General features: G+C 40.4%; 1 protein-coding gene across 2 annotated transcripts in view; it reads right to left on the reverse strand.

Annotated features, from left to right (window-relative positions):
* far1 (fatty acyl CoA reductase 1) overlaps nt 1-15,530 on the reverse strand; it is a 63,409-nt gene that overhangs the window by 27,216 nt on the left and 20,663 nt on the right. For both annotated transcript variants that reach the window (XM_034685768.1, XM_034685769.1), the window contains exons 2-4: nt 6,846-6,961; nt 6,258-6,374; nt 2,762-2,937 (exon numbers count right to left, since the gene is read on the reverse strand). In XM_034685768.1, the coding sequence (XP_034541659.1) occupies nt 2,762-2,937; nt 6,258-6,374; nt 6,846-6,917 (365 nt within the window). In that variant the 5' untranslated portion in view covers nt 6,918-6,961. The remainder of the gene's footprint in view (nt 1-2,761; nt 2,938-6,257; nt 6,375-6,845; nt 6,962-15,530) is intronic.

A 15,530-nucleotide genomic window follows, 5' to 3' on the forward strand; every position in this document is an offset into this window, starting at 1 on the left:
TTTTTTTCCAGTAACGGGTGATCTAATTAATTACTATTTCAAACGTTACAACGCCGCTACCGTTACCGACAGAGAAATGTGGCGCGTTATTATGCACTGAAATCTAACAGCTCTCATCCGACCTGGCTCGCTCAGCCAGGCACAGGACAGGAGCTGCAAATAAAATGTTTGTTGGCTGTCTTTCTTTGGTGAGGGGGAGGGCTGACAGACACATAAGTAATGATGATTGGCTAAAGGTAGAGTACAATTTCACGTTAAGCCAATCAGTGCCAGAGTTCAGGTAGGTGGGTGTTGTTGTTTAAACTAGATGCAATAATGACGAGTCCGGAGCGGTCTGTCCCGATAAAATTGGCATTCACAGGATGGAAGTACAGGCACTACTTCAACATCATCGATATAAAAGGCAAGAATATACATGTTAAGTGCACATTATGTCCCCGAGCGAAGTGTTTGTCCGCGTCCGTTCAGAGTAACTCCAATCTCATGAAGCACCTCTCAACGGCACACGCCACTACGAAGCTACTAGCCAAAAACACAGATAACGCCGTTGATGATGCCGGCGCTGCTAGTAGCAGGCCAGGTCACAACATGGACGGACATGGAGAGGGAGCCACGCCGTTCAAGCAGCAAAAGCTGGATTTTTCTGCCCCGAGAAAACTTGTGACACAGACTGAATTAAATGCTCTGATAGGCAGGTATGTTGTTGAGGACATGCTCCCATTATCAACTGTTGACTCAGACGCCTTCAGAGCCATAATTGCTAAAATACCAGCGAGTGGAGGGGCCGTTCCGCCATGCAGAAAGACATTTTCTAAATACATAGAAGCAGAGTATGTTAAAATGAATGCCAAGCTCAAAAGCAGTTTTGAAGAATTAGAATATGTTTCTACTACTGCTGACATATGGACAGCACACAACCCCCGTTGAGAGACTGTTTAGCCTGGGGAAGCTTGTCTTTACTCCAAAGAGGAACCGACTGTCAGACCAGAAGTTTGACAATCTCTCTCTCTCTCTCTCTCTCTCTCTCTCTCTCTCTCTCTCTCTCTCTCTCTCTCTCTCTCTCTCTCTCTCTCTCTCTCTCTCTCTCTCTCTCTCTCTCTCTCTCTCTCTCTCTCTCTCTCTCTCTCTCTCTCTCTCTCTCTCTCTCTCTCTCTCTCTCTCTCCCCCTCCCTCCCTCCCTCACACTTGAATACTTGAAGACCTACAGTTTATATCAATTGTCTGAAGCTGTGAGACAGTTTGATTTATTTAATTTACAGTTTTTAACTGAGAATGTTTTGTTGAAAATACTTGGAAGTACAGTTTATATCAATTGTATAGTTAAATGAAGTACCCGTCTATGCTGTTCTACTCTATGCAACTGGCCCGTGAAACCCACTCAAAAATCAAAATTAATTTACATATTTGAAGGTTTTTCAAAAAAGTAACGCAATAATTACTTTCCCAGGTAACTAATTACATTCATGAAGGAGTAATTCAGTTACTAATTCAATTACTTTTTGGGGAAAGTAACTAGTAACTATGACTAATTACTTTTTTAAAGTATTTTGCCCAACACTGGATATGATACCTATCCATTACATTACCCTCAATTCACAGTTCATTCACATTGATTCCCATGGAAAGTTTCCAATTTGGAATATTTCCCAAATTCCCAAGCTTAACTTCCCATGGAAATTTACCTGAAACTTTCCACCCCTTTGCGACCCTAATTGTGACGTAAAGAGGCGGGCTTTGAGCCTCCTAGCAAACAGCTACAGTGTTCCTGCCTGTCAATCAAATCAGCTGTGATGAGTCAGCTCGTAATGGAAAGCTCGTAATCTCAATATCTTCCAAATTGCAGCATTATGAAAAACATTCACTTCGTACAGTGTGTGCCGATCCAGAAAAGAGCCATCCAGACTACACTCGTTTTTTGAACCAGACTGTAAACATGTTTATTTTGGCTTTTTTGAATTGGTGTGGATGTGGTTTCCGGTACTTTCAGAGCTAGCCTCAAGTGGACACTTGAGGAACTGCAGCTATTAACACTTCCGCATTGGCCTCATATTTTTAGACCCGAGGTTGCCGCTTGGTCGGTCACCAGTTTGGTCTAGCGGTTAAACATTTGCACCCCATGCACAGACGTGATGGTCCTCAAAGTGGCCTGCAGCCTCTTGTCTGTCCCACTCTCTCTCTTTCAGTCTGTCTGTTGATACATCCTCTCTGAATAAATCAGAAATAACAACAACTCTCCAAATCTGCATTACAGCCCAAAAAGTAACTTAAAAAAACTGTATACAACTGAGCTCATCATCAGAAGAAATGAGAAACCACTCCAGACACATCCAGGGTCATTCCCTCTGTGCTGTCAGATAGTCGAGCACTGATCTTAAAGAACAGCAGTGATGTTATAAAGTGCTTGGAAAGTGATAAAAACATTTATTCCAGCTGTGTTTTTCTCCTAAAGTCGTCTCGTGTTCATCTCAAAAGAAGAGTCAATGATTTCCTTCAATGAAAACAAAGGTTACACGTTGAGGCACCACGCTCAGGTGTCAGCATCCCTGTTTACAGCAAACAGTTGTAGGTTCAATCTGTCATCACTACCCATGCTGTCTCTGACATTTCATACATGTGGCTGTAATTCTACAGTCTTCTGCAAGAGTGAAACAACAAGACAATTACCACAGAGAGAAAGAAGCAGGAGAACAACGTGCTGGCCTTATTTCTAAGATATACGTCATTAAAAGAAGAAAGAGAGCAGAACAAACAGAACACTTACTTGAGAGCCTCATTAAAGCGGATGGTGGCAGCACAGTGGAAAACCACGTTAATGTTTTCAGCCAAGATGCTCTGATCCTCTTTACTCAGATCCAGCTCCGGAAGAATCAAGTCGCTGCTCATCGCTATGATCTTCTTTGCAAAGTCGGGCTGCTCCTCCTGCACCCTTTCAAACAGCTGAGAGTGAAAAGAAACATCGTCAGTCATAACCAAGGTTCAGTTTATAGGAGGTACGATGACGGAGGAGGGGTGGAAATCTGTGCACTGTTATTTAGTGTGCAGGTGAACAGAGACTCTTAAATTAAGGCCTTCTTTTACTTCTTTCTGTGTAGTGTTGGTGATACATGGTGCCAGAGTGTATTTTTATGTACACATGCTGAAACTTCCCTTATCTCTTTCTATTCCTGGCCCCTAATAACCCCTTACATATAGCAGAAGTAGTATTTAACATCAGCCTACAGTCTGTTCTTTAGAAGCTGCTGAGACAGCTGAAAGTCAAGTCAAACTTTGTTTATAGAGCACATCTAAAAAACAACCATGCCCCCTTTGGCTCATGCTGCTGCTCCCCTCTTTTGTGTGTTTCAGTGCTTGTTTATGGCCTAGATAATACTGGACTGTTTTAACCAATAACACTTAATTTAGTTTATTTATTTTATGTATTTGTTTCAATTTATTTATTGTACTTTATATTATTTATTTTGTTATTATTATTATTATTATTATTATTATTATTATTATTATTATGTATTTATTTAAATTCTATTTTAATGTTTTGATATTAAGTTGTATTCCCTTTAAATGTCACCATGGGTGGGGGTGGTGGGGGATTTCTATGAATCAGTTTACTGTACGTCATCACTGTGAGTTATTACTGTTGTGTTGAAAAATTCGTAAATAAACTTTGTTTAAAAAAACAAAAAAACAACTGCAGTTGGCCAAAGTGCAGTAAGCTTAAAAACACAATCAATAAAAACAAATCATAATTAAAAAAGAGAAGATATTAAAAACACAATAGATAACACAAGAAAAAGACAATAAATAATAGCAAGATCAAATGTTGTATGTCTTGCTCAACAGGTATAATAAGCCAATGCAAAGAGGTGCGTTTCAAGCAAAGATTTTAAATTCTCAATTGTCTGGGCATATCTTAAAAAGGAGTCCTGATCATAAATTGAAGATGTCTGCACCTGCTACCTTGTAAGACATTTTAACTGATATCCTCAGTTAGTGCAGCAGTAAATCACTTTGGTTCCCCTCATGAACAAAAAGGAGTCTGTGACATGATACTGTATGTGTTTTAAGAGAGTACTGGACAACTTTATTTTGAAGCGAAGGACACATCCACTCTGAGAAGCATCTGAACAACGAGCTCAAGCAGTGAATCATCATTTAAACTTCGAGCATAGCGAGCATAACTTGGCATTATGTTCACATCAGGCAACATTTTAATGTGCACCCATCTGGTAGCAATCCCCCATCCCCCATCCCCCACCCACACACACTTACACACACACACCTCCTCCTCCTTTACACTGCTCAACAGCCATCACATTGTGCCATCTCATTTTTCAGCCCACAGTTCATTTGGAATGTGGAACAATATCAGGCTCCCAGCATGTCTCATTTAGACTAGCTCTTAGTAAAGTTGCTATAAACTTAGACTGCTGGGGAACTGACACATCCTTCTCTCTCCTCTGTCTGCCTGTCTCTTACTTTAACTCTCCCTGTCCCATTAGAGTTACTAACCATAGACCTTTCTGGAGTCCCTGAGCTCCCTTGTCTCGTAGGTTCCTCTGGATCTCTGCTGCTGTGGACGTGCCAGACTCCAGCTGCTACAACCGTCTCACCACTATCATCTCTGTCTCACTTCATCTCCCTCTATCCCTCTCTCCAACACGGTCTCAGCAGATGTGTGTCTAACATGAGTCTGGTCCTGCTGGAGGTTTCTGCCTGTTAAAGGAAGTTTGTCCTTGCCACTGTAACTTGCTAAATGCTACAAAGTGCTCTGCTCATGGTGGATTAAGATGAGATCAGACTGAGTCCTGTCTGTAAGATGGGACTGGATCTGATCCTGTCTTGATGTTGGGTCTTTGTTAATAATAGAACATAGAGTACGGTCTAGACCTGCTCTGTTTGGAAAGAGTCCGAGGAGAACATTTGTTGGGATTTGGCACTATAAATAAAGTTTGATTGATTGGTCAATACTCCTCTGAAACCGTGATAGCAAAGGGGATTCTAGGGCGAACCTGATCACACACGTCACACATCAAATCAATCTGCAGAAAGGAGTTGCGCCACATCTAGTGCACTGTTTAAGATTTCCTGTTAACAGAAACATCACGTTCTGGTAGCACTGGTGGACAGGGATGGAGGATACTTTTGTTATAATTCTCAATTTAAAGGTAGCACAACTCTAGATTGGCTTTTAATGGCTGACCAGTCAACAGCAGGGAAACTAAGACAGGAAGTGGCTGAAAAGTTTGGGAACCCCTGCTATATAGTATCAATCAATCAAGCTTTATTTATAGAGCACCTTTCATACAAATCAAATGTAACCCAGAGTGCTCTACAGCGACTGAAAAACAAGAAAGAAGCAGAAATAAAATAATGGCAAGAAATATTTAAAAACAAAATGTGTTTTAAAATAGAGACTAATGCACACCAACGACAATGAAATATGTGTCATTAAAATAAGTTAAAGCATCAAATTAATATTAAGAACATAAATAGTTAAAATAAATACATTTAAAAAGGGTAAGGATAAGAGTTAAAAATAAAAATTAAGGCTAAAAATATCAATAAAAATGAGTAGATCAATTAAATAATTAAATAAATAAATAAATGAATAAATACCCAATATAATAGTAAAAGTAAGTAATAAAATTGTTAAACTCTACATAAAATCCAGACTGAATAAATATGTTTTTGGTTTAAGTTTAAAAGTCTGAATATCTCTATCAGCTCCTCTCAGATCCTCCTACAGGATGTTCCATCGTCTCAGAGCGTCGTGTCTGAAAGCAGCATCACTGAAAGTTTCTGTTCTCCTCTGAGGAACAGCTAAAGAGGAGAGGAGCCCGAGGATCTGAGAGGCCTTCCTGGTTCATACACTAAAAGCTGAGATGTAGTCTGGTACGAGGCCATGCAGCGCCTTAAAAACTATTAAAATCATTTTAAAATCAATACGAAGGGAAACAGGCAGCCAGTGTAAATACTTTAAAACAGGCATAATGTGAGCTCTCCTTCTGGTCTTCATTAAACTCTTGCTGCTGTATTTTGTATTAATTGCAGTTTGTTTATTGTGTTCTTTGTAGACCAGGAAGGAGAGCGTTACAGTAGTCTAACCTGTTGGTTATAAAAAGCGTGCATTAGTACCATGTACACGTCATGGTTTAAATTCAAGCCTTATAATTTCAGTGTTTTGTTCCTGGTCCAGCCGTGTGCAGAACTTTCTAAATCCCTCTTGTTTAGTTTGACTCATTCGATGAAACACCTCTCACCTTGCAGTTGATCATTTCAGTGATGCGTGCCTGAGGGCTCTGACCAGCTTTGGACCTGACCATCACATAGACGGTTTTCACCTCTGGACAGGACCTCAGCAGCTTCTCCAGCAGCACCTTGAACAATGAACAAAGGAGAGTTAGATAACTGTTCTTTTTCTCAGTGGACCGTTCAGTCGCTGGGTGAGGTGATAGAATGACTTTTTCACTTCCTGGTTTTGGTGATTTGCAGAAGTTGCAGAAGTTGAACTAAGTAAACTTAGTTTGTGGTGTCATGTTTGCTTCTCTGTTTACAGCATCCAAATATCAGACAATGGCTGCTGTCTGGGACGGTAAGATGAGGATGATATGAAAGATGGGCCAAATAAATCAGTGTTTCTCACCCCATGAGACAGCAGTTAGACTCTTACGTGTGTTTCAGGGTTATTATATACAGACAGAGAAGCCTGTTTGTTACACCTCACCTGCATCAAGTTGGCAGATAAGAGTCGACATAAAGGAATTAAAAACAGGTTTACTGTCAACCCTCACTCATTCACTCACACTGTCGGGTTCAGTCATGTCTGGCTTATTCAAACAGTACCGTACCTTGCCCATGAAGCCTGTTGCCCCAGTGATCAGCACATTTTTCCCTGCATAGTATTCTGGGATGTTCACCATGATGTCTGCCGTCCTGCTCAGTGAGCTCCTCAACGCCGCTCCACCTGCAGAGACAGAACAAAGTGAGGATTAGAAAAGACTGGAGGAGAGGTATGTGCACAACATTGTTTGATGCAATTTAAAATTTTGCACAGACTGCACAATTCAAAGTCTAAATTTCACAGAATATTCCCTGAAATCTCACCACACCGTGATGAATGCAATTCAACAGAATCAATGTTAACACACAGTTATGCCCTGTGTCCCAGCCTGCAGAATGTCTGGATTGGAATCTTTAAAAGTTCTCGGGGTTGAGATTAAACCTGATCCCGTATTGATCATCTTTGGCATGTCGGAGCGGCTCAGGAATCTCCTTTCTTCAACAATTATTTTGATTGATTTTGTAATTACAGGGCAAATAAGCATTGACAGTGTAAAATGGAGATTCAAAGAGTGTGTGCACCAGTGGCAGTACTTAAAGGTGACATATCATGCAAAATGGACTTTTTAATGGTTCTCTACCTGAAATATGTTTCCCTGGCATGTCTACAAACCCCCCGAGAATGAAAAGAATCCATTCTGCCCCTGTTCTGATTTCTCCACCTTTCTGTAAATGTGTGTGAAACGAGCCGTTTCAGACTTCAGTGTTTTTGTTACGTAACAACAATATCCGGTCTGTCACGGAGTCAGAGCTCGGAGCTTGTTCAGCCCATAGACTGTATAAAATACAACTCAACCCCTCCTCCGTTTTTCATTACCTGCACATGTGTGCTAACAAGGAGCTTAGGAGGGAGGCATGCTAGTTGTAGGCTGTCTTAATAAACACAAAGGTCGGTTTTACTCCCCACGTCTGCAGATTTGAAGATCTAGTGGATGATTTTTATTTATCATGGATAAGTGCTAGCGCTAGTTAGCATAGCCACATAGCTACATGTTCGTAGCTGTGTACCAAGACACACGTCTACATACTGACAAATAAAACAACAAGAAACACTAAATCTGTGACCAATGGTTCAGAAAGGTCCTGCTACAGGCGCCTCTCCGTCAGGATCAGATTCTGGATCAGATTCAGAGGGTTGAAGTAACGCAGGTCTGTGAGCAGCCTTGTATAGAAGAGGGTTTTTCAGGCATGCCAAAATCTGATTTTAAAGTGTTTTTTTGAGCATAAACTTTAAAGACATGTTTTGGGGACCTCTTAGACCAATATATATTGATGAAAAAAGCGTGATATGTCACCTTTAAATACAACAACTTTACAGACCTTTTCATGACCATAACCCCAAGCTCCTCCCACCCAAACCTCACATTCAAGTCAAGTCAAGTCAACTTTATTTATATAGCACATTTAAAACAACCAGTGTTGGCCAAAGTGCTTTACAAGGTTAAAAGTAAACATTAGTTGCATAAGAAAAAAACAACAACATTCCTTAGCTTAATAATACAAAAGATACCAGTTATAAACAAATAATAAAAAGAGCTACAACGGACAATCAAAAAAAAACAGACAAACCAAAATCAATTAATAAATAAAGGTTAAATATACATTAAAGATAGGTAGAAGGAAGAGGGGGAAGAGAAGGAGAGGGGGGGGGGGGGGGGGGACACCCAAGCTTCATCTGGATGAACAGTTGTTTTGTTTAAGTATTCGATGGCTCAGGAATTTCCAAGTCTCTAAACAATGTCTTTTATCTTATGGGCTGCTTGCTGCTAAGAAACTGATCCTCCTATTTTGGAAGAAGAAAGAAGCACCTACCCTCAAACTGTGGTTAATGACGGAAACACTTCGTTTAGAGAGAATTCGATTTATTCTTAAGAACAGGCTTGAGAAATTTGAAAAAAAATTGGCAACCACTGATCTCCTTTTTGCAGAGCTGGAATAATCAACTTGTTGTACATTGTCAGGTAGCACTCGTTGGGAGGGTTGAGGGAGGGGTGAGGAGGGGATCATTTCTTGTTCTACTGTTAACTTGATGCTCTGATGAAGACAGTGATAATGAGGTATGAATAATCTGACTCAGTGATACTGTAGACTGTGAGATCAGGCCTTCGAATTGTACTGTTATATGAACATTGAATGTTGATGTGGATGCTTTGTGGAGATCTTGTTTTCCTTAATAAACATATTGAAACACAGAAAAGACTGAAGGAGCTCCAGACTGGAGACTGAGAGCAGTTTAACTTGAATGAACTTAAACATGACTGAGGCGGAGGAAGGAAGGAAGTCAGGACCCGAGCATACTTCAGTGTTTAATCAAAGCTGCCTCAGTAAAGTTATTTTAACCAATGACTCAATAACTGTCAGGACCAGTCTGAGCAGGCTGAGGGACAAATATTCAACCTTTCATGCTACATGTGAACTAGGGGTGGGTAAAAACATCCATTCATTGATGCTTTGCATTATTCCCCCCAAATTCAATATCAATTCAGCAAATCCTCTGAATAGACTCCTCTCCTGGCCAGTGGGGGGCGCTGTGCATGTGATTCATGTTGTATGGACGGAGGCCGCACTCTACCAAACAACAACAAAAGGGCGACCAAAGCAAGCAGCAGCAACGTGAAGCCAGTGCCTTCAACTTTTAAATCTAATGTTTGGGGTCATGTTGGATTCCCGTGTAAATCCAGAACACAGGATATAGACAAAAGGTCTTTGTAAACTGTGCCAGGTAGAATTAAAGTACTGCAGTAACACCACAAACCTGCACAACCACTTACACTGACACCATGAGGATGCTTTGCAGCAACCCATGGCTAAACCTGTTGACTCAAAACAGACGCAACTCCACAAATCCTTTCCCTGCAATCTGCCGCCAAGCTCTGTCTGCACGCAGAAGAGAACGGCGTCAGGTCACGATGGCTGCGAGGAGAGACCATGACAGCATGTGGTTAGGTATGTTATCAGAAACAGAGGGGAACGAGGCAATCTGTTTACTGACTGTAACAAGCTGGATTACAGACTGTGTTTACTGATTGTAACAAGCTGGATTACAGACTGTGTTTAATGACTGTAACAAGCTGGATTACAGACTGTGTTTACTGACTGTAACAAGCTGGATTACAGTCTGTGTTTACTGACTGTAACAAGCTGGATTACAGACTGTGTTTACTGACTGTAACAAGCTGGGTTACAGACTGTGTTTACTGATTGTAACAAGCTGGGTTACAGACTGTGTTTACTGACTGTAACAAGCTGGATTACAGACTGTGTCTACTGACTGTAACAAGCTGGATTACAGACTGTGTTTATTGACTGTAACAAGCTGGGTTACAGACTGTGTTTACTGACTGTAACAAGCTGGATTACAGACTGTGTTTACTGACTGTAACAAGCTGGGTTACAGACTATGTTTACTGACTGTAACAAGCTGGGTTACAGACTGTTTAATGACTGTAACAAGCTGGGTTACAGACTGTGTTTACTGACTGTAACAAGCTGGGTTACAGACTGTGTTTAATGACTGTAACAAGCTGGGTTACAGACTGTGTTTAATGACTGTAACAAGCTGGATTACAGACTGTGTTTACTGACTGTAACAAGCTGGATTACAGACTGTGTTTACTGACTGTAACAAGCTGGATTACAGACTGTGTCTACTGACTGTAACAAGCTGGATTACAGACTGTGTTTACTGACTGTAACAAGCTGGATTACAGACTGTGTCTACTGACTGTAACAAGCTGGATTACAGACTGTGTTTATTGACTGTAACAAGCTGGATTACAGACTGTGTTTACTGACTGTAACAAGCTGGGTTACAGACTGTGTTTACTGATTGTAACAAGCTGGGTTACAGACTGTGTTTACTGACTGTAACAAGCTGGATTACAGACTGTGTTTACTGACTGTAACAAGCTGGGTTACAGACTGTGTTTACTGACTGTAACAAGCTGGGTTACAGACTGTTTAATGACTGTAACAAGCTGGGTTACAGACTGTGTTTACTGACTGTAACAAGCTGGGTTACAGACTGTGTTTACTGACTGTAACAAGCTGGATTACAGACTTTGTTTACTGACTGTAACAAGCTGGGTTACAGACTGTGTTTACTGACTGTAACAAGCTGGATTACAGCCTGTGTTTACTGACTGTAACAAGCTGGATTGCATACTGTCTGTACTGACTGCAACAAGCTGGATTACAGACTGTGTTTACTGAATGTAACAAACCGGATTACCGACCGTTTACTGATTGTAACAAGCTGGATTACAGACTTTGTTTACTGACTGTAACAAGCTGGATTACAGACTGTGTTTACTGACCGTAACAAGCTGGGTTACAGACTGTTTACTGATTGTAACAAGCTGGATTACAGACTTTGTTTACTGACTGTAACAAGCTGGGTTACAGACTGTGTTTACTGACCGTAAGAAGCTGGGTTACAGACTGTGTTTACAGGTTGTAACAAACTGGATTAGAGACTGTGTTTACTGATTGTAACAAGCTGGGTTACAGACTGTGTTTACTGACTGTAACAAGCTGGATTACAGACTGTGTTTACTGACTGTAACAAGCTGGGTTACAGACTGTGTTTACTGACTGTAACAAGCTGGGTTACAGACTGTTTAATGACTGTAACAAGCTGGGTTACAGACTGTGTTTACTGACTGTAACAAGCTGGGTTACAGACTGTGTTTACTGACTGTAACAAGCTGGATTACAGACTTTGTTTACTGACTGTAACAAGCTGGGTTACAGACTGTGTTTACTGACTGTAACAAGCTGGATTACAGCCTGTGTTTACTGACTGTAACAAGCTGGATTGCATACTGTCTGTACTGACTGCAACAAGCCGGATTACAGACTGTGTTTACTGAATGTAACAAACCGGATTACCGACTGTTTACTGATTGTAACAAGCTGGATTACAGACTTTGTTTACTGACTGTAACAAGCTGGATTACAGACTGTGTTTACTGACCGTAACAAGCTGGGTTACAGACTGTTTACTGATTGTAACAAGCTGGATTACAGACTTTGTTTACTGACTGTAACAAGCTGGGTTACAGACTGTGTTTACTGACCGTAAGAAGCTGGGTTACAGACTGTGTTTACAGGTTGTAACAAACTGGATTAGAGACTGTGTCTACTGACTGTAACAAGCTGGATTACAGACTGTGTTTACTGACTGTAACAAGCGAGATTACAGACTGTGTTTACTGACTGTAACAAGCTGGATTACAAAATGTGTTTACTGACTGTAACAAGCTGGATTACAGACTGTGTTTACTGACTGTAACAAGCTGGATTACAGACTGTGTTTACTGACTGTAACAAGCAAGATTACAGACTGTGTTTACTGACTGTAACAAGCTGGATTACAGACTGTGTTTACTGAATGTAACAAGCTGGGTTACAGACTGTGTTTACTGACTGTCACAAGCGAGATTACAGACTGTGTTTACTGACTGTAACAAGCTGGATTACAGACTGTGTTTACTGACTGTAACAAGCTGGATTACAGACTGTGTTTACTGAATGTAACAAGCTGGGTTACAGACTGTGTTTACTGACTGTAACAAGCTGGATTACAGACTGTGTTTACTGACTGTAACAAACTGGATTACAGACTGTGTTTACTGACTGTAACAAACTGGATTACAGACTGTGTTTACTGACTGTAACAAGCTGGATTACAGACTGTGTTTACTGACTGTAACAAACTGGATTACAGACTGTGTTTACTGACTGTAACAAGCTGGATTACAGACTGTGTTTACTGACTGTAACAAGCTGGATTACAGACTGTGTTTACTGACTGTAACAAACTGGATTACAGACTGTGTTTACTGACTGTAACAAACTGGATTACAGACTGTGTTCACTGACTGTAACAAGCTGGATTACAGACTGCGTTTACTGACTGTAACAAGCTGGATTACAGACTGTGTTTACTGACTGTAACAAACTGGGTTACAGACTGTGTTTACTGACTGTAACAAACTGGATTACAGACTGTGTTTACTGACTGTAACAAACTGGATTACAGACTGTGTTTACTGTCTGTACTGACTGTAACAAACTGGATTACAGACTGTGTTTACTGATTGTAACAAGCTGGATTACAGACTGTGTTTACTGACTGTAACAAACTGGATTACAGACTGTGTTTACTGACTGTAACAAGCTGGGTTACAGACTGTGTTTACTGACTGGAACAAGCTGGATTACAGACTGTGTTTACTGACTGTAAAAAGCTGGATTACAGACTGTGTTTACTGACTGTAACAAGCTGGATTACAGACTGTGTTTACTGTCTGTACTGACTGTAACAAACTGGATTACAGACTGTGTTTACTGATTGTAACAAGCTGGATTACAGACTGTGTTTACTGACTGTAACAAGCTGGGTTACAGACTGTGTTTAATGACTGTAACAAGCTTGATTACAGACTGTGTTTACTGACTGTAACAAGCTGGGTTACAGACTGTGTTTACTGACTGTAACAAGCTGGATTACAGACTGTGTTTACTGACTGTAACAAGATGGATTACAGACTGTGTTTACTGACTGTAACAAACTGGATTACAGACTGTGTTTACTGACTGTAACAAACTGGATTACAGACTGTTTACTGACTGTAACAAACTGGATTACAGACCGTGTTTACTGATCGTAACACGCTGGGTTACAGACTGTGTTTACTGACTGTAACAAGCTGGGATACAGACTGTGTTTACTGACTGTAACAAGCTGGATTACAGACTGTGTTTACTGACTGTAACAAACTGGGTTACAGACTGTGTTTACTGGCTGTAACAAGCTGGGTTACAGACTGTGTTTAATGACTGTAACAAGCTGGGTTACAGACTGTGTTTACTGACTGTAACAAGCTGGATTACAGACTGTGTTTACTGGCTGTAACAAGCTGGGTTACAGACTGTGTTTACTGACTGTAACAAACTGGATTACAGACTGTGTTTACTGACTGTAACAAGCTGGATTACAGACTGTGTTTACTGACTGTAACAAACTGGATTACAGACTGTGTTTACTGACTGTTACTGGCTGTGTTTACTGATTGTAACAAGCTGGGTTACAGACTGTTTCACAGTCAATTTTTCAAACTGTCTCAAGCTAAATCAACAGAAGCCTATTTAAAACCATATGTACAAATAATCACCCAGTTTTGTTGTTCTGTTACACAACCGTATACAAGACAACACAAGCTGAGAACTGTAACTTCAGGCATGTTTCACTCACATCTGCATTGTTTTACGACCCCCTCTTACTCACTTATATTTGTGCTTCCCATGTACACAGATAAGACTACACGATGCAGCACACACATGCCTGCATTCAGTGGCTTTTCTATGAGTAACACTTTCCTCTGAGGAAACACCCATAGGCCAGAGCAGCGCCACACTTACAGCACACTACCTACTCCATATGCACCAATAACTTATTATTGTGCACATTTTTATTTTCACATGTTTTATTGCTGAAAATGTGAGGTGACATACCACATATGTTCACATGGGCATGAAAATAAATATTTAAAAATAGTCAACAGGTACTCTCATTATTTGTGTATTTCTACTTCTTACTGAATCGACTGAATTTAAATCAATATCAAATCAAATCAAATCGAATCGTGAGGTTTGTAACAATACTCAGCCCTAATGTAAGCAATCATAATGAAGCTCCCATAACTTCATTAGATACTTCAGATCTGACAGAAAACTCATATAAGACAATTTACAGTCCGTGCAAACATCAACCGTGAAATATAAGATGAAACATATAATAATAATAATAGGCTTTATGTGCAGTCAACAGTCCAGCAGCTTATCAGCGCTGCGTGTTGACTCTGTGCACTACTGTATTTGTCTTATCACTCAGATTATGTTAGCTCTTAGGGAGAATGACAGTGAGGAGCTGATAACAGGCCACTCAGCTGATAACCCATCTAATCATTAACTTTCTCTAATGTTAGCTATCCTGATAATCTCACTGTATAAAACCATAATCTGCTTTCTGGAATATACTGTGTGTGCAAACATGCTGCCTTACGTATTCACACACTGCAGTGTAGAATGGAAATCCAGTTGTCAATGTAATCAGACCAAACCTGCAGTTATCTGAAGAGATAAATCCTGCCCGGCTTAAAACTAAATGATGTTCTAACATTTCTTTCTGCAGAGTAACAACGTGCAGAACATTGTTTTAGATCCCTCTGAATGATTAGATTTGACTGTGAGGAGGTGCAGACACATTCAGACTAACACTGTCTGCAGCAACATGAGGAACTAAAATCATCCTTCAGCTGATCTTTGTTTAGTTAACGGAGCTCTCAATCATTTCTCTGCATGACAGATACACAGATGTTTTGTGTCAACAGCTGATGAGATTCAATAGATGCGTGTCTTTAAAATACTCCAGTGAGTCTGATTGGCTACAATCACAGTGATGTGGGATCAAGTGGTTTCACAGTGAATAGGATATCTAAAAGGGTACAAAGGCTGAAACCAAATCTAAATCCCATACCGCACTCTGAGTGTGTTTCTATTGTTGGACCGCTTCAATACCACAGGAGTTACAGTTAAACCAGTTTGTCAGCTTGGCACACAGGCAGCTCACTACGTGCTGACACTTCATTCAGCAGGTGCAGAGAGGCTAACTAATGTGAGAAAAAACT

This window comes from Notolabrus celidotus, chromosome 6, assembly GCF_009762535.1.
Source record: "Notolabrus celidotus isolate fNotCel1 chromosome 6, fNotCel1.pri, whole genome shotgun sequence".
NCBI lineage: Eukaryota > Metazoa > Chordata > Actinopteri > Labriformes > Labridae > Notolabrus > Notolabrus celidotus.